We start from the raw sequence: 23,196 nt of genomic DNA on the forward strand, positions 1-23,196 counted from the left end.
TTTTTTTTTTTTTTTTTTTTTTTTTTTTTTTTTTTTTTTTTTTTTTTTTTTTTTTTTTTTTTTTTTTGTTGTTGTTTTTTTTTAGTTCGGTTTTGGTTTTTGAATTGGGTTTCATTTTAACAGTTCATTGAAGTTCCATTTGAATCTTATTTGATACCTTATTTTTGTGTAGATACTAGGAACTGGAATGGACACTCAAGATACGTCGCCTTCGGTCTTGCTTTTCTTCGATAAACAGAGATTTATTTTTAATGCTGGAGAGGTACTAGGGTCTGTTAATTTCTCTACCCAATGGGCACATGCTATAGTTTTCTTCGTATTTTTTCAGAGAACTGATGCGTTTCGTACCGTGTTCTAACTTCAAACTTGTCACGTCTGCTAAACAATGAACTCCTTCACTGCCTTCTTTAGTTTTTCCTGATCGTTAAACGATTTGAATGATGTTCATGAGATTATTCTCATCAAAGTTACAGTAGTCACGCTTACATTACGTTTGTATTTGACTCCAGAGATCTATTGTCTCTATTGGGTACACCCTTTCTTCTCCTCCCTCAGCCTGACTTCGCCCTTTCTCTCTATTTTCTTGCAATGCTGGCTGTTCACCTTTAGTTAGAAGTAGAAGTTTAGTTAGAAGTAGAAGTAGAAGGCGCCCTTTGCCTCACAATGAAGAAAAAGTACATAACGGGGGGACTTGTGAGAGTCGTGAGTGAGAAAGAAAAACTTGGTTACGGGAACCGAAGGTTAGGCTGATTTGAAGCTAGACCTAAAAAAGTTGATTCCTACCTCTTCCTGTCAATGTTAGCTAAATAGTTATTGTTTTATGGTTATTCATTTTACATCATTGGGTACTATGTATTTTGAGACTTCCTGTTGATCTGTTAAAACATTCTGTCATTGACACTATAGGGGTTGCAACGATTCTGCACGGAACATAAGATTAAGTTATCGAAGGTATTCTATTCTAAAAAGTTTATCCTTTCTCTTGAATTTCAGGTTTACTCTTCTCTTAACTGATTCTGAACCTTGGTAATTTATCTGCTCTTCCTCTAGATAGATCACATATTCCTTTCGCGCGTCTGTTCAGAGACTGCTGGTGGACTTCCTGGTGCGTCTCTTGGTTGATTGGATATGGTTATGATGTCGGACTTTTTTCGAATAGCTTTTGTGATTCTATTGGATTATTTACTATTGAAGATCACATTACTAAGTTTGAATTTGAGACATTACCATTCCTTGCATATATGAGTTAGACAGCCTAAGCTTTATAATTTAACTTGCAGGATTGCTGCTGACTCTAGCTGGCATTGGAGAAGCCGGAATGTCTGTGAGTATAAGATTTACTTAATACACTATCAAAATGTTCTAGTCTAAATATTTTTAAATGAACAAACTGTTTTGTTTGTTCTAACTTATACTGTAGTTGCTATTCATATGAAGGTCAATGTCTGGGGTCCTTCTGATTTGAAGTATTTAGTCGATGCAATGAAATCTTTCATACCAAATGCTGCCATGGTTCACACACGGAGCTTTGGACCTGCACTTAGTTCTGACATAGATGCAGCCCATGAATTGAGTAAGTTTTGTGATCCCATTGTCCTTGTTGATGATGAGGTGGTCAAGATATCAGCAATTTTGGTACATCCAAGTTCAAATAGAGGGTTCCAGCCCTTCAATGAGGATGACATGGGCCAATCGAACAGGAGTCAAGAAGAGAGAAGAAACCATGATTCTGAAGCTAGAAGTTCAACAAGCAAATCTTCATCTGCAGTAAAGCCAGGTGACATGTCTGTAGTGTATGTATGTGAACTTCCTGAAATTAAGGGGAAGTTTGATCCATCAAAAGCAGCTTCTTTTGGTCTTAAACCCGGGCCAAAATATCGCGAATTACAACTTGGAAATTCAGTGATGTCAGATCGCCAAAATATCATGGTAGGATTAGTAGCTATGCCCCTTTACTGCTATAACGTATCAAATGCTGTGTATTAATCCATTGGCTTCAATTGGCTTAGGTTCATCCAAGTGATGTCCTTGGCCCCTCAGTTCCTGGTCCAGTTGTGTTACTTGTTGATTGTCCAACAGAAGCTCATGTGTTAGAGTTAATGTCCTTGCAATCTCTGAAAACTTACTATGAAGACTTGAGCGATCAGGCTGAAACTGGTAAGGTGGTAACATGTGTTATTCATCTAAGTCCTACATCCATCCTTGGTAGTCCTAATTACCAGAAATGGGTGAAAAGATTTGGGTCATCCCAGCACATCATGGCCGGGCACGATAGGTGAGTCTCTTTTCTCCTAACATGGGTCTGCAGCTCTTGCTTGCAGATGTAGAAAATTCCCAGTTTCACATGATTTTTCTGCAGGAAGAACGTTTCAATTCCAATTCTAAAATCCAGCGCAAAAATTGCTGCAAGGCTTAATCATTTGTGCCCTCAGTTATTTCCAGCCCCAGGCTTTTGGTCCCCTCAGCAGCTTACTTTACCAGGATCAGATTCCTGTGCTTCAACTGAGGTTTGTCACAATGTCTTTGGTGGTTTTAGAGTTTCTCTAGCTGTAAACTAACTTCCCCGTTGACCTTCCTTCACCAGATCGAAGTTTCAGATCATTACAAAAGCACATTAGCTGAAAATCTTCTTAAGGTATGAGACGATGGATTAACTAAGTGTGTTGTGTTTACTATTGACTGGAGCCAGATTAAACATGTGTGCTTGTAGTCAAGGTCCCATCAACACTGACACTGTAGCAGTAGTAGAGCGAAACACTATATATTACATAAAGTTAGTAGACCATTGAAGAGAAATTTTTTTCATTGGATGTTTGTTAGCAAATTCATAATATGCATCGACAATTCAGAAGGTCTGTTAAGTGGTAAAATGACAATTTGATAAGAAACCACAGTTGGTTCTTTAGGTTGACATATATAAGATATGCTTGCCGTCCATGGACTTATACTTTGTTTCTTGTCCTTCATCCACTCATGCATGGTGATTCTGGTGTGCTGTGTGTCTGAATGTTGGATGACAGGATTTTCGACTTAGTGATACAACTTCTTTAACATTAATGTCGATTGTGAAACAGTTTACTTTGCCGCCCCTATCCTTTTTTTCTTGTCCTTCATCCACTCGTTATGCATAGTGATTCTGGTGTGCTGTGTGTCTGAATGTTGGGCGACAAGATTTTCGACTTGGTGATACAACTTCTTTAACATTAATGTTGATTATGAAACAGTTTACTCTGCGCCCCTATGCGCAACTTGGATTCGATCGATCTAGTATTCCTAGTCAGGAATCTCTGTCAGAGGTTATTAATGGGCTGCATTCTGACATACCAGAAATTTTGGATGCTGTTCATCATGTTACTCAGCTTTGGAGTGGTTCTGCTGGAACAGATACGAATATTCATGTTGAAGATTCCCATACAATGGTTGAAGAGCCATGGTTCAATGAGAATAATATTCCAAGTTGTCTGGAAAATATTCGGAGAGATGACTTGGAAATTGTTCTTCTTGGTACAGGGTCGTCCCAGCCATCCAAGTACAGAAATGTAAGTTCTATTTACATTAATCTTTTCTCGAAAGGAAGTATGCTCCTAGATTGCGGTGAAGGAACGTTGGGTCAGCTTAAAAGAAGGTAATTGTCATTGCGCTTTCTTCAGGTTCGTTTCGCGTAATTCAATTTCAGTTCCTTCTAACATGTAGCCATTGTTACAAATTAATTTACAGATACGGAATTGAGGGTGCTGATGCTGCGGTGAGGGGCCTAAGATGTATTTGGATTTCTCACATCCATGCAGACCATCACACAGGACTGACCAGAATACTAGCTTTACGGAGGGATCTGTTGCGGGAAGTTCCCCACGAACCTGTACTAGTAATCGGGCCAAGACAGCTTAAGAGATATTTGGATGCATACCAAATATTAGAAGATTTAGATATGCAGTTCCTTGATTGTAAGTACACAACACAAGCTTCATTAGAAGCTTTTCAGAAAGTTGCAACAGAAATTGATAATTCACCCTTAGAAGGTCCCATCAGTTCCACAGACGGAAACAACATAGATGGAGGCAAGAAAACCATGTCGAGTTTATTCGTTAGGGGATCCCGTATGCAGAGCTACCGGAAGGGGCCTAGTAGTCCAATTGATATCAATGCAGCCATGCCACTTCTTAAAAACATGAATAAAGTTCTGAATGAAGCTGGTCTGGAAGCTTTAATCAGCTTCCCAGTTGTGCACTGTCCACAGTCTTATGGTGTAATCTTAAAGGCGGCTGAAAGGGTTAACTTAGATGGAAAAGTGATTCCTGGGTGGAAGATCGTTTACTCAGGGGACACTCGGCCCTGTCCCGAGCTGATGGAAGCATCTCGTGGTGCAACGGTTCTTATACACGAGGCAAGTTTTAGAACAGCTGGCATTGAAATTTTGCTATATTTACAGTAATTACTTTCTATTTGTTCCTTTTTCATCCTCATTCTAGCAGATATATGGTGCTGTTATCAAATCTTTCTGCAAGAACATGGTAAGAGGACGGAATAACACCTTATAACAAGTTTTTATGGTCTTGTTACAGGCCACTTTTGAGGACAGCTTGATGGATGAGGCCGTGGCTAAAAACCACAGCACAACTTCGGAAGCTGTAGACATCGGGAACTCGGCCGGAGCGTATCGAATTGTCCTTACACACTTCAGTCAAAGATACCCTAAAATTCCAGTGATCGAAGAGAGACACATGCACAAAACCTGCATTGCATTTGACTTGATGAGTGTTAATGTTGCAGATTTGTTAGTACTACCTAAGGTTCTTCCCTACTTGAAACTCCTTTTCAGAAATGAGATGATGGTAGACGAATCTGATGATATTGTCACTTTGGAGGCTTAAGACAGTTAGGAGGTAACATTTAGTTTTCCTGATCCATTGTTTTGAAGATCAATATTTAGTTGTAATTTAAGTCACTGTTTTTGCTCATGGAATGCGCCAAATATAGTTGAAACGCAACCACCTGCAACTTTGTTCATTAATCAAATAGAAAAAACTGTTGAAAAGTTACTCTCAATATTGAAAAATTGATAAGAACATATGAGATGTACGCAAGGAGTTAAAGAGGCACTGTTATGAAGGACAATACATTAAGAAAAATCACATTTCCTTCCTTCAAAGCGTGTTATAGAAGGGTTGGTTGATGATATAACTTGAACAAGTGAGTAAACGGTTCTGTGGCCGAACAATTTTTAGACTTATTCCAATTTATCACTAGAGAGACTGGCCTGGCTCGAAGTCCCAAATCCCAGTTCCGTCATGTCTTGTTTTGCCATTAAATTTCTGCAAGAATCCAATGAAATGACGTGAAATACTCATACAGCTGAGCTACTTAAAAAAAATGTTGAAACAAATCCACCAATTTTCAGAGCATTTGATTAGGAGTCAAAACAAAGCGGTGCAAATTTTCTGAGAATCAATTATTGTAACTCAAAATAATTCAGGTGGCAGTGAAGGAAAAGAAATGAAACATAGTGGAACTATAACTCAAAGAGGAAGAAGAGAGCCATCATACAAGAGAAAGTAAAGGCCGAATTAGCTTGATTCCAATCCAGTTACCTTCTCATTTGCACTTGACAAATGTATCCGAAGTTCAAACCGAAATCATAAAAGAGATCGTCTCCAAACCCATTTGCTTAATGAAAGAAATGTATCCCAAGTTCAAACTGAAATCATAAACCGAAATCAATGGGCATAATATTACTTCAACTGGTTCTAAAGCATTTGCAATTTCCTAAATCCGTTTAACTTACCCTGAGGGACTATAAAGCGAGGGAGGGTGTAGAATTGGTTAGAAAAGAAAGGAAAGGTCCATTCCAAGTTTTCAGGGCATATGAAGTTAGTAGGTACATAACCGAGCTAGAGAAAGAAGGGAAAGTTGGCATTTTTAGTTAGGAATTTGGTCAGCTGACGCTCTAGAAACTGCAGGCCTCCAAAAAGCTTGATTTTTGTGTTTATGATGGCCACCCTAATTCCTTTACTAGGGACTATTAGCATAATTTATTTTGAAAAGATAAAAACTTTTAAATACTTGACCATGCACCACCATGAAGGATGACTAATACAATTATAATAAACAACCCAGGTTCTCGCAAACAAAAAGTTTATGAATCTTAAATAAGAAAGCAAAGCTACTTTTGTTATACAAAAGATGATATAAAAAGTCAAGAATCTTACTTTTCCATACGACATTCAAGGTATTTTTTCGATAAGTGCCTGCATTTTTCAGATTGGTGACCAGAGGTTTTAAGACAATTGAGGTATTCTTTCTTCTCCTGCAATAAAGCCCATGCATCATAAAACAAGAAATGAACACAAAGATTCCTTGAAAAAATATTCCAAAAAGGAAATACTTGGTCGCAGAGGTGCATATGATCCAAAGGGAAGACTCCTTTCTCTGGGGGTACCGGTCTCAATCCTCTATTCCCTCCAAATGAACCACCTGCAAAGGATCACTAAAGATCTCACGAAATCAAATTAGCTGAAAAAGAAACCATACCATTCTATGTGACGTTCTTTTTAAGCAAATATAAACCGGTTCTCTTCTTTTGCACCACCAAAGCATTCTAAGGTTTTAATTATGACTTTTCTTGGTACAGTCCCTCCCCCCGAACACAAATTTATTGGTACTAAGCAGCCATCCTTGTCTCTTTTATGGCCCGACGTTCCTGTTCGAGCCTCAACAAAGTCATCACAGGCTCTAATGAGTTGGATGCTTCACCATATTTAAATCATTTGAGGTAATAGAATAATTCGTTGTTAGAAATCACAAATCTTCACAATGGTACGATATTGTCCACTTTGAGCATAGACTCTCGTGGTCTTTACTTATAAACTCATGATCTTCCTCTTAATTGACCAGCGCGGGACTACTCTTAATAAATCCTCAACAAAAGTGTCATTTGATATCCTCAACAAAAGTGTCATTTATATATCCTCAACAAAAGTGTCATCACAAAGATAAGCTAACTAGTTTTTCCGGGTTCACTCGTTCCAAGTAATATGCATCACTCACAAAGCAAAACGTAATGTGCACATAAGAATCAATTTTAACCAGCTCTTTGTTCCTTTGCAGATCATAAAACTTACAATAAGATATTAGATGCAAATGATGGCAATCACTGCCTGAGAAACAAGAACTAAATCGAACATGTTTAAGAAACTGACAACTTTCTACAGGATTGGTGGTACGCGAAAAAACTTGCATCTTCTTTTTCAATGCATTCTCTATAGTCAGCAAGTAATTCAAAAGTCATTCTACATTGAAGAATATGCTCTATTAATAGACATGTAAAACACCACCATCATCCCACCTAACTTCGAAGTTTTAATGTTCAAAGTTCCACCCATCTGATAGGTAGAACACACCGGAATGAAAAGGATGCAATAGCAAGCTCCCCATCACACAAATTGCTGAAGAACCATTCATAGGATTCAATCAATTGATGAAACTCCTTAATTAGAAGTGAAATTCTGCAAATCTTTTCATTTTCCAAATGAGTTCGAGGTCCAAAAAAGGCTAAAACACGAGCTCTTTGAACATTCGGTCACTTACACGAACCTTATGAATTTAACAGCAAGAATCGAGATCCTACTCCCTCAACCATTCGAATCCTCTCCTCGCAATTAACATAAATTCAACTGAAAAAGAAAAGAAAAAGGAAAACATGTTTATGTTTGTAACCATCGGGATTCGTAGAGTACCTGCACTCATTGTGGAAATTCCTGAAAGCTCGATATAGAAATTTTCATCAGAATCATACGGACCGCCAAGTCGCGAACTAGCTCGATTGACCGTCGCCGGTGATATGCTAGTGGATCGAGATAAACTACCCTGAAGCCAGCCGGAAAAGAATCACAGACGAAATTTCTGTAGCTGCATGACATGAAAAAGTCCAGGCCAATTCCACAATTTGCTAATTCGGCCCAGATTAATACCTGGGCCAACGCCGGGGATTTGGCAAACCCCAACCGAAAAAGTCCAGCCCAATTCCAATTTGCTAATTCAGCCCAGATTAATAGCTGGGCCGACGCCCGGATTTAGAAAAGCCCAACCGAAAGAGTCCAGTTCAATTCCAAAATTTGCTAATTCGGCCCAGATTAATAAAAGGGCCAACGCCAGGATTTGGAAAAGCCCAATTCCAAAATTTGCTAATTCGGCCCAGATAAACAACTGGGCCGACGCCGGGGATTTTGCAAGGCTCAACTGAAAAAGTCCAGCCCAATTCCACAATTGGCTAATTCGGCCCAGATTGATAACTGGGCCGATGCCGGGGATTTTTCAAGGCCCAATCGAAAAAGTCCAGCCCAATTTCATAATTTGCTAATTCGGCCCATATTAATAACTGGGCCGACGCCGGGGATTTTTCAAGGACCAACCGAAAAATCCAATTGCACAATTTGCTAATTCGGCCCAGTAATAACTGGGCTGACGCCAGGGATTTTTCAAGGCCCAACCGAAAAGTCCAGCCCAATTCCAATTTGCTACTTCGACCCAGATTAATTACTGGGCCGTCACCGGGATTTGGAAAAGCCCAACCGAAAAAGTCCAGCCCAATTCCACAATTAGCTAATTCGGTCCAGATTAATAAATGGGCCGCCGCCAGGAATATGGCAAAGCCCAACCGAAAAAGTCTAGCCCAATTCCACAATTTGCTAATTTGGCCCAGATTAATAGCTGGGCCAACCCTGGGAATTTGATAAAGCCCAACCGAAAAAGTCCAGCCCAATTCCACAATTAGCTAATTCGGTCCAGATTAATAAATGGGCCGCCGCCAGGAATATGGCAAAGCCCAACCGAAAAAGTCTAGCCCAATTCCACAATTTGCAAATGGGCCGCCGCCAGGAATATGGCAAAGCCCAACCGAAAAAGTCTAGCCCAATTCCACAATTTGCTAATTTGGCCCAGATTAATAGCTGGGCCAACCCTGGGAATTTGATAAAGCCCAACTCCACAATTTGCTAATTTGGCCCAGATTAATAGCTGGGCCAACCCTGGGAATTTGATAAAGCCCAACAAAAAGGTCCAGCCCAATTTCACAATTTGCTAATTCGGCCCGGATTATTAACTGGGCCGACGCCGTGATTTGGCAAGGCCCAACAGAAAAAGTCCAACCCAATTCCACAATTGGATAATTAGGCCCATATTAATAACTGGCCCGCCGGGTATTGGCAAAGCCCAACCGAAAAAGTCCAGCCCAATTCAACAATTTGCTTATTAAATAATATTAGTAAATAAATACAATTACAAACTTGTACATGGTTTAAAATTCTTAACAAATTTTATTAAAATAGTTTATTTTTTCATAAGGTAATTACAATGGATAATGATCTAAAATTAAACTATTTCATACACAAATATAGTTATCTAATTTCTTAGCTTATTTTCGAGCATTTTAAACTATATATATATATAGAGGTAGAAAGTCTATAGGTCGTGAATTTCTTTTCATGAATAAATAAGTAACGACAGTATTTGAGAAATAAGCTTAACTCTATGCCAGTAAACGCAGTAACACAAAGGATAAAAGGATAAAGGTATTATGTGGAATGATTTGGCATAAAATGTATGTAGGTGTCTTTTTTAAGTCCGTCGTCAAATCTTAGGGCTCAACCCTAAAGAGACAGTTTGGTAGGGGTAGAAGGAATTTTTGGTGGACCAGTGAAATGCATAGAGATCGAAAAAAACACTAACGGCAAAATCACTCTGCTGGGGCCAACACTGATACTAGGAGACAGAAAGCCGAAAGAATGAATTGGATTAGATAGATACTAATCGCTCTGCATATAAGCCCGTATAAATATATCACAGCCACAAGTTGATATTCACTTTCTAATGTGAATTACTTGTAGTAGGATTGAGAGGGGTTATAGTGAAAGGTAGGTATACTTCATTGAGTATGGAATCAGTTTACATCTGTCAGTTGTAAACAACCGCGGAAGTACATAGAAAAGAATGTACAATTTGATTCTGTAAATCGTATGGAAGTTAATACCTGGCCTAGCAAAAGGGATTTGCTGTCAACATTTTATATAAACTGTCAACTGGTGTAACCTCTTTGAAGGGGAAAGAAAAGGAATGTCATGTCTCATCTGCAGGCGAAGATCCAACTTTTGCTGGGTTTGGCATGGATTGATTGTTGGCATTATACGCACGAGGATGCTGAATAATCACGATGAACGAATCCTTAGAACCTTCGTTACGAGACAGCGAGGTTGGCTGTGTTGCACAGACAAATTGTCAAAATGTATTGTAGGAGCAACATGTTTTTTCAAACATCAAAATGGGTATGAGATAACATGACATTACTAATTCAAAGAACTTACCACGCCAATGTGCCAATTATGAGTGCTAACCTCTCTAAAAGTTGCTGCATCCACTTCCTGTAATCCTTGCGGCATTAGTAAATGCAGAAACCCCTTCTAACTTCTAACTACGAATAAAATCGAGAGGAGCCCGAACCGAACCAAACCAAACAAAAACCGATTCTAGTGTCAAATTTAAAATTACGTCTAAAGGCTTAATTTAATCCCTTCAACTAGTTAGGTGAGAAAAAGGATTTCTGTATTCATTGCATTTATGCTGGTTTTCTAAGTTAAACTCAACCTCGACGCGTATGATTCCAACCTATACTACTTTCCCAGTAAGGAACAAAATAACTTACAATGCTATAAATAGGAGGCACAATCCTACTATTTTCGGACTTAACAGTTGGCATAACAGAGAAACGAGGAGCCATGTCTTGTGACCTAAAGATCCACCTGCATATAGAGAGGAAAAAAACTAATAACCTTACCTCATATTTCTCTCTCTCTCTCTCTCTCTCTCTATATATATATATATATATATATATATATATATATTGTACAAAATATCATCGCATAAAAAGTATGATTATATGCATTTACATACCCAATGTAACTGAAAATGCAGAATTGTGCCCATTCTCGTACTAACAGACGAAGCCAGTAAATTTCAACTGAATCGTCTACGTTCAAGAATATCTGAAAACCAGAAAATTGAGGATTTGATCCATACATAATATATAAAATCGATTGAATGGTAAGTTGCAATATCAAATTCATACCACAATTTCTGCCATGGCAACAATTTGCATGATTCCTTGGAATTTTCTGTATAATACAAATAGAAGCAACGGATTTGGATGAAAAATTACCATCTAAATATGATATGTAGAAAAGGGTCTACACAGAATAAATGCATACTTGAGCATCTTGTATTTTGTGTGGATGGCATCGTGCATTGCTTGAACATCCTCCTCCATAATAAAATTGAGTTGTTCTTGCAATACTAGTATATTTTGATATATGTGGTGGAAGATCACATAATAGGAAATGAAGTAATTGAGCAGAAGTAGGACCTGGAGCAAACAAGAAGCTGGAACTAAGAACCAAGGGAAGTGAAATTGTGCAGCAGCAATCATTTCTTAAGCATATTATTAATTGCTGAAAGTTGGAGATGCAGCTTAGTAAACTCACAGAGAAGTAAGGTATGGATGCTCGGTAGCCAACAAGTGTCAAGTAAAAAATACAGCCAATTGAAGCGGTTGTTCGTCGTTCATAAACTGAAAGGTGCTCAGACATGATACAGTAACCATGGGAAATAAGTAAAAATGACACAACAGAAGCTGTCTGAAAGAGCACTCCAGTTACATATACCCCAAATGACATCCATAAGGAGCATGTCTGAATATAAAAGCATGAATACCTGCAATTGTACAATTAATAGGATTTCAGATGGGCCAAGAGAAAATCGAAAAGTGAAGAACAATTACGAAATTTGCAGATAAATCTCATTCCAAATCCGATTATGTGAAGATTTCATGTCGAAATTGATTACCGACAGTTTTATAATTAACCAAAAACAAAAACGAAACGGAAAAGAGTATCGGAAAATGCATTAAACGTACCAGAAGAGGAAAGATAAAGTTAGTTGCAACGCTTTTAGAAGAGGAACGGAAGCGAGTGACCACTGCAAGTTATTGGTCTGCTCTCGTGCAACAAGAATCCAGAAAAAAAGGAAAAGGAAGTCATAATCAATTCAAAATCCACTCCTCGAGCTACAAAAACGACGATGATTGAAAAATCAGAAGTAAACGCTAAATACACAATTCTCAAATAGCAATTAAAGAACTTATCCGTCAATTTTTAAGGCGACAATTCCTAATCTCTGTATCAAAACTAGGCCAACGACTAACTCGGAAATAAAGTACAGAATCAAAACAGAGACAAGTTAGAAAACTGAATAATCTAACGAATTAATCAGTACGATTCTCTCGGAAATTAAATAGTGGATACTGCATAGAGATCGAACTAAAACCTCCAAAGCCCGTAGGTCCGTTGAAAACAGACGTACTCTTTTAGTATGTCAGGGAAAGAGAGATGTGAAACAGACGTACTCTTTTAATCGAATCGAAATGGACAAAGTAGGATCCATCGATGCAGAAATTGAACATTCACAGTGTTCACTTCAAGAATTACCAAACAACTAAACGATTCATCAAAATCAACCAAATCATCTCTGAATCTAAACGAATTTCAAACCTCAGAAAGCTGCTTCAAGCACGCCATTCCACAGAATCAAAGATGAACAAACAATAGTGAACAAGAATGAAAGTATTCGAACCTGAAAGTGACGATTCTTGTAGGTGTTAACAGTCCAGGAGCAGGCGCAGAGGATCCAGATGAAGGAGAAGGCCAAGTAGAGAGAAGGGAGAGGGCGATACGACTCGTCGATTCCGATGGGATCCGACTCGACGACACTGTCGGACACGTTCATTGCAACGAATCAGAAGAAATTTCAAATAAAGATAGTATTGCTCTTTTTTCGGTCGTGGATAGAAGTGGGCATTTTTGCATTTTATATGCACCCATTCCAATAAATACTCGTTTCTGCATGCTTCTGATTACGTGGAATTTCATAAATAAATATAAAATAATTATTAATTATCTATTAAAATAATTATTTTAATTTTATATTTTATATATATATATATATGTAAAATAAAAATCTCTGCATGGAACATGATCCCGTGAATTCCTACCTAAAAAGAAAAAATAATAATAATAATTAGAGAAGTTCACTATTTTATTGTCGGATAATAAAGTAATTTTTGAGGCATTTGAAAATAATTTTAAAATAAAATTAAAAATTACTTAAAAAATTTTATTAGTCATAATTAATTATGAATTATTATGATTTTAAATTATTCCAAAATAATTTTTATTTTGTATAGCAACAATTTTGGACTCCAATCATTATTTTTTTAATATTAAAATGTTTATATATATATTCAAAATTGAAAATTGATGTAGAATATGCCAAAATTAGGATTAATTAAATAATAAAAATGATAATTTGAGATGACACACAGAAAATGTGGGTTGGTGGCATGATGTCGTATTAACTAATTCACCAAAATTTTCGGAACATCAACTCCATCACCTAAAGATTGTTATCTCCTCATTTTGTTTTTCATTTCAAAAATTAAAATTAAAATAAAAACCATAAATTAATTTAATTTATTCCATATTCAACAAATTAACTATTTTTCACCCAACATAATTAATTACTCAAAAAAAATATTTTTTTAAAAAAATTATAAGTTAATTAAATATTAGGGGGTTTTTATATGAACTAGTAACCCGATCAACTTAGACTATTCAACTCAAACTATAAATACAGGTTAGGTTATATTTTTTTCGATTTGGGTTGAATTAAAAATTTTGATTCAGTTTTTTAGTCAATTCAACCCGACTAGCTCGAAAGTAGGGTTACAATTCAACTCTATTCAACTTAAAATAAATAAATAAATAAATAAATAAATAAAAATATTAAATTTAAATCTATTGGATAAATATGATTTTTTAAAATAATAAAAGAAAATTTAAAAATGATCTTCATAGGACGTGCAGACCATTTTCCAGCTTTTGGTCGGAAAATATTTGGAATCTAAGGATTTGGAAAGACACACAAATAATAATTATATATCAATAAAAATTAATAAACTTCTGTATTTATTTATTTTTTTATTATTATTTTTTAGAAGAATAAATTAGTATTTAAAGTAATTATTTATATTCTATGAGGAAAAAAAAAGTAAAGATTATGGAAAAGAAAAATAATTTGAAGGTTGATATACAAATGTAATATTAGGTGAACGAACAGGTTCTAATGGGTTAGAATGCTTTGTTAAAGCAGTTATGGTGTGATTGGTAGAGTAGGATACCAATTTCAAAATTCCTTTATTTATTATTCAAAGAGTCAAAAGTTCTTTTTTTTTTTTTTTCACAATTAATTTAAAAATATATATATATTGGCTTTGGATTCTTCTTTGGTTGACTTTTGGATGGTAATAATTAGTTAGGTGGATTCATCCCCATATAATTTTCTCGTCCCAAATTTCAAGACATCATCGGCCCTCTTAGTTTGTTTGATTATGCTTATCGAGAATTACCCATGAGTCGTCTTTATCGTCACACCTTAAATATCCATTTATTTAGGTACTATCAAAGGGTATGGATTATCGCATCCGACAGTGTTCTCGAAAAATCCATTTTTAAAGGAAAACGTTCAAGACGCTTGTCTTACAATAGTCGCTCACTCTATGACATATGATGTTATAGGGTAACTCACTTCGGTAATGTGGCCCAAAAGTCTATGGTCTAAGGGTGGTGGCTCATCTTGCAATAGTCGTTATGTCGTAGGGTAACTCACTTAGGTGATATGGCCCAAAGGTGGTGGAGAACTAACACCATGTCTCCTCTATATTTTGAGGCATATTTGATATAGTTGAAAGTCATGGTTTTGACAAATTGTCATGCAGCCTCATCGTCTGTTGGGTGTTCATTTAATTTGGTAAACTTTTATCTTTTATAGAGACGGACTTAACTTCAAAGGCACATGTCGAACCTCATACCAAAATTCCGACATTTTGATAGTGTGAAATTGAAATAACGGGTGAAAAAAGTTAGAAACAAAAGCAAATCTCAGTGGATTTTGAGTATGGTAGCATTTAAGTCGTGAATGTTCGAGAGTGAATCGTTTTAATCTTAGAGAGGAAATGATTAGAAAATTTATTAAATGAGAAACGACACACCATGAAAGCCAATAGTAACAACAAAAAGATTCAACAAACCAAACAACAATTAGGTTCAAAGAGGATCAGAACAGCAACAATCCAACAACGGCAGCCATGGGGAAGATGATCACGGCCAGGTTAATGATCTGAACAGAAACTCCAGCATTGTTGGACGACGGCGAAGGAGCATCATCACCATAAGGTTCAGGCGAAGGGCCGATGAGATCTTGCAGCGGCGGCGGCGACAAGACTTGAACGAGGAGGCGTTGGCCATTTTTACAGTGATCCGGAAAGCCACTGATGAAGTAAAAGGCGCCTGCCCTGTCCAGCTTTATAACGCCTTTCCCGTTGTCGAAACTCAGTATTGGATCACTTGAATTGCAGTGATAATAATCCCATTTTTCAACCATCACAACTGAATCATTGTTGTATTCAAAAGCTACATTGGCGGCAAAAAAAAAAACAAAAAAACAATTGATTTTTTTTTTTTATTAAATCTTCCAAATTTGAGAAATCGATGATATTAACACAATGACTGACTTACAGAGAGAATCTCCGATTTGAAATCGGTTAATGGAGGCCCAATAATTGTAGAATTCAGAGTTGTTCGGCTTGGGAAGTTGCCAACCCATCTCGTCGCCGACTTTGAACTCAAAAGCGGCGGCGGAGACGGCCGCGGCCGCCATTATTGCAGTGGAAAGGATCATCATATAGTTAAGAACAGATAGTGGCGGTAAGCTTGTTGTCTTCATTCCGATCGAAGGGGCTTAGAAATTGGGTGTTTTGTTTGAAATAAGTAATTGGGGAGGGTTAATTTATTTAGGCTTGGGAAGAGAGTGGGCGGTGGTTTAAACTTTAAACAGTGAACGTGGGCGGTTATTTTGGTGAAAAATCAGGTCGTTTCCGACTTGGCAGGCTTTTGGGTTGGGCCGCGGCCCATGGAACAACACAATCATGGCCCATAAAGTCATCAGGCCCATTGTTCAGCCTCCATTTTCAAAGTTTTTTGTGACATTGTAGTATAGAACTATAAATGGTGAAAAAAATCTGTGTAAACACTGTCAACACCGAAACTACAGATTCCAAATGGGATAGAATTGAAAAGGAACTAAAACAATACTCATCTTCTTCTGCTCGCAACTGATCGACCAGATTACCCATCGATATCGTCCAATTCATTGCCGGGAATGACCGGGAAGAACCAGTCTTTGGAAGGCGAGTATTTGTGCTGCCTTCCAGCTCAGGCAATGGACTTTTCACTGTCACTATTAGAAATTTGTGAACTCGTGATAGAAATGGTTTTTGGGATTCATGTTTATGAGGTATTGCTGCTGCCTACCGCTATTTTCTTTTGGTTCTTCTTCATCTTCTCCTCCTCCTGAAGCTTGGTTCGTTTGGCGATTCGAAGGTCGATGATGCTTGGAGGCATTGGTTTGATCGAGCCGTGCAACTCGACCAAATGGAGGAATTCATTTTTTGTTAAACTTTTCTTTTGAATAAGATCATCAATCACCACATCCATGAGCTTCCTGTTCTGTTGCAAAATCTATAATACAAGAAACAAGGAGATTAAAATGTCGCATTATAAGTATGAAGAAATTTTGTATGATTGTTCGTTTGAACTTCCTAGAAAAATTATGGTACCTCTTTTGCACGCTCATAACAAACGTGTAAAATCCGCAAAGCTTCCAAATCAATATCCTGTCAATTCAAGATCCGTCACAGCAAGCTAGACAATGGCAAGGATATACTCAAAAATTCATTCCCGGCGTTTGCCAACCTAGTTTACTTCCAGATGTAAAATGAAGCAAGATGCAAACTCTTACTCGTCTGAGAAGGAGAATGGTGAGCCAAATAGGAGCGGAGCAAAAACGGAAGGAGAGGGCAAATGACTCCATTTTTTAAATATAAAAGGGTAAGAAAGGTAAGATTTTAAAGTTCTCTCTCACCAGTGTTCTAAAGTTTCGAAAAGTGAAAGATATGATCAAGGTTTTTTGACATGCGTCTACGGGATAGAGATTTCCACACCTTTATAAAAAATGTTTCGTTCTCCTCCCCAACCGATGTGGGACATCAGAGTCCACCCCCATTGGGGCCCAGCGTTCTCGCTAGCACTCGTTCCCCTTTCCAATTAATGTGGGATCTCACACTTACCCGGTAAAAAAAATTAATAAAAAAAAACTCGACCCTACCCCTCAGGCCAAAGATGGCGAGAATTTTCAGAAGAGTGGGATTTTTGGATGAACCAAAGAAAGGTGTTACAAGCCACTAACGTTACACATGGCACAAACCACAAACGGTGTGCATCCGTGTGTTTTTCAGTATGCTCTTCTTTTTCTCCTTTTCAGATATATAATCCTGTATTTACACTAACTATGGACAAATAATTATAGTAAAAGAGGTAAACCATACATTGATTCGATCTGCAACCCAGAAGTTAGACACTCCATAATGTTTCTCGGAAAGGCCTCCAAGAACAAAGGTTCTAGCAGCTGATCTGGCATTGTCTGCTGTTTCAACCCAGATTGTACTCAACTGTAATGCCGAAAAAGATTGCACCACATTTAGACCAGACAATTCTAGAAAAGAAACTACAAGCAAGTGGGCGTGGAGATTTGGAAAAGAATATGAAAAAATCTTCCAAACGAGGAATGCAGCAAGTTCACTGTTCAGCATATTATTCATTATTATCCTGAATATTCACTAAAATGAAATGATACTAAAATTCTTATACATGATACCCAAACAATAATTATCCCTGCGGAAAAATAAACAGGACAAAAACAATGTAAAAAAGGAAGATTTTGGGCAAACTTTACAATTATTAGCTTCTGTTTTTTTCCTTCAATTGACATCTCACATTAAAATCCATATTTAGCATGTTTAGAAGACATCTATCCTATTATAATTAGACAAGTATCCTACCTGGTCTTCCCCATACCAAAGCTCATCTGCTGCACGTGGTGCTAGTTGAACAGTTATATGGTCCAAGAGGGACTGGCGGCTGCATGAAATCATATGCATGAGCATGAGTAATAAATACAAAAAACAAATCAAGAAAGATTGTGCTATGCATTGTGAATAGAGAACTAATATGAAATATTAGAAAAACATTCCAGGTTTGGAAAAGTATTTGAACTGAAACCCGCAGTAGAAAATCATAATAATTATGCAGACTACAACTCATGAAAATGCAACACCCCCTCGACGACCTCTTACATGATCACAATAAGCTCATTGGTCCTCTCAACAGTGTTTGAAACATGCGAGAGAAAGAGTTAGAATGGCTAAAACAGAACTAGAAATAGAAATACACCATACGTGAGCATTCCTTCATTGAACCTCATGGCATCCATTTTCATCCGAACATAACCCAATTCCCTACCAGCTCGAGGTGCAATAGTGACCTGCACCAGATATAGTCATGTCCATATTGTAAATATATTGCAGGTATCAAGTTCAGAAAAACGGCATCTATATTTCAGTATAATGGCATAAAAGTAAGCAAAAAAAATCAAGATGAGGAGTTCTTAATAAAATTATCATATTTCCGAAACATTCTACTCCAGACATGCGGTTTTTTGTGTTGTTGGTACATACTGAAAAATCCTGGAAATTTTGTTTGTGCCAATGAGGACTCAAAAGTGAGTTATTCAATAAGAGATCACAAAAGAACCCCGATTATTCAAGTGAAAGTGTGCTACCGAAGTTTCAAATTGATAAAAAAAAATGTGCAGGGGTAATTCATTGATGTTACAACGATTGCTTTTGTTCCTTCCTAGTGTTAATTATTGAGTTCAACCACTCCACGAATATAGAACGTAAAGATGGTGAATAAGTCTACTGCATGAGAAAAAAAATTCAGAAAGGGAAATGGAAAGTTGATGACTAAAAGACCAGAGACCATACAAATTCAATATTTTTTAGATCAGGGAAGTTCATAGCAACAACAGCCATTGCTGCCTCATTAAGGGCAACTTGCTTCCACGTCTCTAAGCTTCTTTCCTTCTTATCCAACATTCCCCTTTCTTCTATTTGAGCAGCTTGCAATAAATCATCAGTTGTAATCTGCACAAATCAGAGAATTACTTCCTAAAAATAGGGCAATCTATTGCACGGACGAATTAAAAACATTTCAATCATAAGCCTAAAGTCACAAAAGAAGGGAAAAGAAAAATTAATAATCTGAATCGATAACCAGAAAAACACTAGTATTTTTTTCTTACTCGATTTCCTGTCCATTTCTATTGTAATTTCTTACTCCTATAACCACGGAAGACAGGATTTCATGGTCAGAAGTAAGTTTCCATACTTACAGTAGGTGATACCCAAAAGAAAGCAACTATGCAAACTCGAGATTGCGTTCAGGAAATAATATTAAACTTCATAGGGGGATTACACACATTTGAACTGAACGTACTATCCCAAAAGTGAAACACAACCAGATTCTCAATGATCTGAATATGATGAAATCTTTGCATTTCGTTTTCAGTAAATGATAAAAGTAACATGCTATTAGTCCAGGTAGCAAAGTACCTCGGTTCTGCCATCACGGATCATATTTAAAGCAGCGACTTCAACTATGTTTGCTAGTTCTGCACCAACCATTCCATCTGTCATACTAGCAACAGCCATGTAATCAAGATCGTTAGCCATAGGTTTCTTCCGTGCATGAACCTATAATCACGGAAGAGAAAAGAAACATATGAGTCTTGGAACCTCAAAGAACGTTGATAATACATTTACATATCATCAAGGCAGTGTGGAACCAGTGAAACAGCAACACTAGGAAAAATGATAACTATATTACCTTGAGAATTTCCAAACGACCAATAAGTCCAGGCTTAGGAATATAAATCTTTCGATCAAATCGTCCAGGTCTCACTAGTGCTGGATCAAGAATATCTGGTCTATTAGTGGAAGCAATAGTAATCACTTCGCCCCTGCCTTCAAATCCATCCAAGCAGACAAGAAGCTGCAATGCATAAAGCAACAGCAACACAGACCATTGAGTACAAAGCAGGACTTTACAATTCACAGTAGCAGGATTGATAATTATAGCCCAGAAACCTGATTAAGAGTAGCATCACGTTCTTGCCCTCCAGAACCTTTTATCAAACCACGTTCCCTTCCAACAGCATCTAGCTCGTCAATGAAAACAACTGATGGAGCCTATCATGACCAACATAATATTGAAATTAATGTTAATATGACAGAACATGTTTAAATTATACCATGTGTATTGAGAAACTTAGAGGATCAAGAAAGTGGCCAAAATTTATAGGTATAGAAACAGGAAGTGGAAATATTAAACAGGATAAGAGTTGGAACAGAGAAATCATATATTACATTAACCAAACACCACCAAGAAGAGTATCAACCAGAGATCAGTGGACAGTCTTGAGTGTTCAAATAATGGAGATGAACAAAGTAAATAATGAATTTAAATTTAAGAAAAGAAATAAATTGAGCAAATGAGGACAGACATACATTCTCCCTAGCTTCTTGGTAGAGAGCTCGAACACGAGAAGCACCAACCCCGACATATATTTCCACAAATTGAGAAGCGGATATGGAGAAAAAGTTAACGCCTGCCTCACCAGCAACTGCTTTTGCTAGTAAAGTTTTCCCGACTCCAGGAGGACCGCAAAGCAGTATACCACCTGATTCATAAACACTTGAGCCTTGAAGTATTTTGATGAAACAGTTTCAATTACTTTGTGTTTCCGTTTGAAGTAGGAAATTACTCATACATAGCTTAATCGACATAGAACCCAAAGAATTCTCGTTTGTAGTTCAAACAAACCATTAAGAAAAAGAGATGTTTAAGTATTATGATGAAGAATAAACACTTAAGGCTTGAAGTAGTATGATGAAACAGTTTCAATTACTTTGTGTTTCCATTTGAAGCAGGAAGTTACTCATACATAGCTTAATCAACATAGAACCCAATGAATTCTTGTTTGTAGTTTAAACATACCATTAAGAAAAAGAAATGTTCATCCACCAAAAGTAAATTCTGACCTGGAATCTTTACACCCCTTCTCCTGTACATCTCTCCATGTGTGAAAAATTTCACAATTTCCTCAAGCTCGAGCCTTATTTTCCCAAGCCCAGCGACATCCTCGAACTTCACATTCATCCCTCTCTCAAGATACTGAAGCGTCCTCTTTCCATGAGACCGACGAACTCGAGCACCCGACTTCATAAATTGCGCAGCCATCTTCAAGTAAGGATTTTGTTCACCTTTTCCTGGCTCAACATCATCATCCTCACCCTCAAGACCTTCCATCTCCCTCTCTAAATCCCGCATTTTCTTCCTCTCCTCTGCTTCAGCCTTTTCAATCTTCAATCGATCCTCATAATCCTTCTTTTGTCTCCTGTAGCTCAACACCACAGTTTGATAAAAAATCACAAAAAATAAAAAACCAAGGGCTGATACCACATTTGGATCCCGGGCTAACTCTGCCCAGAAATTTGCCATGCGTTGGTAGTTAATTCTAGCTTCATTTAATGATTGCTCCCGCTTCTTTCTGTTTGCCTCTCTCCTAATCCTCATATCCTCTTCTTTCTTCTGCATCTTCACTGTCTTTTCTATCATCTCTCTTTCCTGCCTCATTTTCTCCAATGCAGCAGTTTTTTCCATCTTGATCTCCTCCCTTATACGCCTAACCTCTGCAGCTCTCTTGGACTCCTTCTTCGGTTTAACAAAGGAATACAAAAACGCCGGTACTCTCGTCAAGAACCCCAAATACGGAGTAGGAACGTCAGGAAGCTTTACAGGAGGCGTATATGCATTAACACAAACAGAATCGATCCCCAGCTCATCCCACAGCACCCAAAACCTTCCATTACTCTCCACAGACGGCAACACCGTCCTCAACACCCTGGAATCCTCCAGAACCACCATTACTGGTTCCGGCCTCAGCCTCAAAAATCCATTAGGAACTTTGATCACATGCTTAACTTTCCCCTCCCTTTTCAAATCCAGGAGCTCAGTATAGGGAATTCGGTTGGAAACAGATGGAAGTCCCTGCGACCACGAAAGCAGCTCCTGAGGCGAAAGAGCGTCACCTTTTTTGGTGGAAGATTTCTTAGCACCACGTCTTCGTCCCTTCACTTCTTTGGAGGCGGTAGCAGCGAGGGCGTTGGACGTATGAAGAGAGGTTGAAACTACAGTGAGAGTTACAGAGAGTTTGAGTAAATTCAGCTTGTTCTTCTTGGAATCGTTATCTTCGTCGCTTTGAGAATTGGACGGAGATGAAATTTGAGACGATACCGAGGGATATGGGCGACGCCATGTTCGTGGCTTGAGGATCCGGAGTCTGGAATTGGGAAATGGAGAAGACGAATAAATTGAGGAAGAAAAAGTGTGAAACCGTTCGCAGGCCATCGATTGCGTTCAGCGGGGGAAATCGATGGAAGTGAAAACCTAAGAGAAAGCTACATTGGTCGAAGGGAAGGAAGTGGAATTGAGGCTGCTCCGGTTCCTTGCTTGCCGATTGCTCTGGTCTGCATTGGATAATCCAGGACGATGGAAGGGTTTTTCCAGGGACCCATTAAAAAAAATTAATAATAATAATAATAACAATAACAGGGAGAAAATTAATACTTAATTACGCTTATTTGAACTCTTTGTTTGTATTTAATTCTAAATTTTGTGTCTTTTTATTATATCTTAATTCAACAACGTCCGATTCAAATCTTCGATAAAAATAACACTTTCATCAATATGAATTATGAAAATTGTGAGAGCTTTTAGTTTTTATCTTTGCATGAACTTAAAAAATAATTATAAATTACAGATTGATACTTGAATTTTTTAATTTATGTATATTTAATTTTAAAACTTTGAAAAATACCTAATAAATCCTCAAATTTTTAACATGAAATACTCAAATTTTATTAAAGAAAATTGCTAATTTATTGAAAATAAATTTACATTATGTATCTAATAAAACCCTAAATTCAATTTTATGTAAAAAAGAATCAATGAATTTACAAGGTACAATTTTAAAAACTTTTTAGATATTTCTAAAATTTCTTCTCCCTACATCGAAGGAACA

General features: G+C 37.4%; 5 protein-coding genes across 6 annotated transcripts in view; 1 reads left to right on the plus strand and 4 right to left on the minus strand.

The window, feature by feature from the left end:
• The window catches only part of LOC111488537 (tRNase Z TRZ3, mitochondrial), a 5,955-nt gene extending 964 nt beyond the window's left edge, over positions 1 to 4,991 (plus strand). Inside the window, exons 2-12 of the mRNA XM_023136320.1 lie at positions 173 to 262; positions 907 to 951; positions 1,051 to 1,105; positions 1,281 to 1,324; positions 1,438 to 1,929; positions 2,010 to 2,275; positions 2,360 to 2,507; positions 2,585 to 2,635; positions 3,225 to 3,625; positions 3,718 to 4,384; positions 4,563 to 4,991. Coding sequence (XP_022992088.1) covers positions 173 to 262; positions 907 to 951; positions 1,051 to 1,105; positions 1,281 to 1,324; positions 1,438 to 1,929; positions 2,010 to 2,275; positions 2,360 to 2,507; positions 2,585 to 2,635; positions 3,225 to 3,625; positions 3,718 to 4,384; positions 4,563 to 4,871 — 2,568 coding nt within the window. The 3' untranslated portion in view covers positions 4,872 to 4,991. The remainder of the gene's footprint in view (positions 1 to 172; positions 263 to 906; positions 952 to 1,050; positions 1,106 to 1,280; positions 1,325 to 1,437; positions 1,930 to 2,009; positions 2,276 to 2,359; positions 2,508 to 2,584; positions 2,636 to 3,224; positions 3,626 to 3,717; positions 4,385 to 4,562) is intronic.
• A 35-nt stretch (positions 4,992 to 5,026) lies between these two features.
• On the minus strand, positions 5,027 to 7,907 carry LOC111488751 (cytochrome c oxidase assembly protein COX19-like). The gene is made up of 4 exons (XM_023136683.1): positions 7,734 to 7,907; positions 6,383 to 6,471; positions 6,207 to 6,304; positions 5,027 to 5,312 (listed from the first exon to the last, which is right to left on the minus strand). The coding sequence occupies exons 1-4, from the start codon at positions 7,741 to 7,743 to the stop codon at positions 5,228 to 5,230; spliced, it is 282 nt and encodes a 93-aa protein (XP_022992451.1). The 5' UTR covers positions 7,744 to 7,907; the 3' UTR covers positions 5,027 to 5,227.
• Positions 7,908 to 9,896: 1,989 nt separating this feature from the next.
• On the minus strand, positions 9,897 to 12,887 carry LOC111488668. Its single transcript, XM_023136560.1, has 9 exons — positions 12,676 to 12,887; positions 11,960 to 12,036; positions 11,529 to 11,757; positions 11,256 to 11,410; positions 11,117 to 11,162; positions 10,942 to 11,033; positions 10,694 to 10,790; positions 10,356 to 10,412; positions 9,897 to 10,248 (listed from the first exon to the last, which is right to left on the minus strand). The coding sequence occupies exons 1-9, from the start codon at positions 12,826 to 12,828 to the stop codon at positions 10,111 to 10,113; spliced, it is 1,044 nt and encodes a 347-aa protein (XP_022992328.1). The 5' UTR covers positions 12,829 to 12,887; the 3' UTR covers positions 9,897 to 10,110.
• A 2,225-nt stretch (positions 12,888 to 15,112) lies between these two features.
• LOC111488727 (mavicyanin-like) lies at positions 15,113 to 15,975 on the minus strand. The gene is made up of 2 exons (XM_023136645.1): positions 15,675 to 15,975; positions 15,113 to 15,569 (listed from the first exon to the last, which is right to left on the minus strand). Exons 1-2 carry the CDS (start codon positions 15,880 to 15,882, stop codon positions 15,214 to 15,216), a joined length of 564 nt encoding a protein of 187 aa, XP_022992413.1. The 5' UTR covers positions 15,883 to 15,975; the 3' UTR covers positions 15,113 to 15,213.
• A 183-nt stretch (positions 15,976 to 16,158) lies between these two features.
• Positions 16,159 to 22,685, minus strand: LOC111488543 (probable inactive ATP-dependent zinc metalloprotease FTSHI 2, chloroplastic). Of its 2 annotated transcripts, XM_023136329.1 has the most exons (12): positions 21,155 to 22,685; positions 20,621 to 20,793; positions 20,201 to 20,302; positions 19,941 to 20,105; positions 19,667 to 19,807; positions 19,040 to 19,198; positions 18,452 to 18,537; positions 18,056 to 18,134; positions 17,543 to 17,665; positions 16,775 to 16,831; positions 16,470 to 16,676; positions 16,159 to 16,395 (listed from the first exon to the last, which is right to left on the minus strand). In XM_023136329.1, exons 1-12 carry the CDS (start codon positions 22,521 to 22,523, stop codon positions 16,393 to 16,395), a joined length of 2,664 nt encoding a protein of 887 aa, XP_022992097.1. In that variant the 5' UTR covers positions 22,524 to 22,685; the 3' UTR covers positions 16,159 to 16,392. The 2 variants fall into 2 exon arrangements, with proteins under 2 accessions (XP_022992097.1, XP_022992096.1); XM_023136328.1 differs by having other exon boundaries at positions 16,159 to 16,676.
• Positions 22,686 to 23,196: the final 511 nt, after the last annotated feature.

This window comes from Cucurbita maxima, unplaced genomic scaffold (genome assembly GCF_002738345.1).
Source record: "Cucurbita maxima cultivar Rimu unplaced genomic scaffold, Cmax_1.0 Cma_Scf00013, whole genome shotgun sequence".
NCBI lineage: Eukaryota > Viridiplantae > Streptophyta > Magnoliopsida > Cucurbitales > Cucurbitaceae > Cucurbita > Cucurbita maxima.

Excerpts from the sequence above, each read along its gene's own strand:
- LOC111488751 (XM_023136683.1), bottom strand. Across the intron at positions 6,305-6,382 it reads ATATGCACCTCTGCGACCAA|GAGAAGAAAGAATACCTCAA; the intron begins GTATTTCCTTTT and ends GCTTTATTGCAG. Across the intron at positions 5,313-6,206 it reads CTTGAATGTCGTATGGAAAA|AAATTTAATGGCAAAACAAG; the intron begins GTAAGATTCTTG and ends GGATTCTTGCAG.
- LOC111488668 (XM_023136560.1), bottom strand. The coding sequence starts at position 12,828 with ATGAACGTGTCCGACAGTGTCGTCGAGTCGGATCCCATCGGAATCGAC. Across the intron at positions 11,034-11,116 it reads TTGCCATGGCAGAAATTGTG|ATATTCTTGAACGTAGACGA; the intron begins GTATGAATTTGA and ends TCTGGTTTTCAG. Across the intron at positions 10,413-10,693 it reads TGCCTCCTATTTATAGCATT|GAAGTGGATGCAGCAACTTT; the intron begins GTAAGTTATTTT and ends CAAGGATTACAG.
- LOC111488727 (XM_023136645.1), bottom strand. The coding sequence starts at position 15,882 with ATGAAGACAACAAGCTTACCGCCACTATCTGTTCTTAACTATATGATG. Across the intron at positions 15,570-15,674 it reads TCAAATCGGAGATTCTCTCT|CTTTTGAATACAACAATGAT; the intron begins GTAAGTCAGTCA and ends CCGCCAATGTAG.
- LOC111488543 (XM_023136328.1), bottom strand. The coding sequence starts at position 22,523 with ATGGCCTGCGAACGGTTTCACACTTTTTCTTCCTCAATTTATTCGTCT. Across the intron at positions 19,808-19,940 it reads GTCGTTTGGAAATTCTCAAG|GTTCATGCACGGAAGAAACC; the intron begins GTAATATAGTTA and ends CCGTGATTATAG. Across the intron at positions 18,538-19,039 it reads ATCTAAAAAATATTGAATTT|GTCACTATTGCACCTCGAGC; the intron begins GTATGGTCTCTG and ends TATCTGGTGCAG.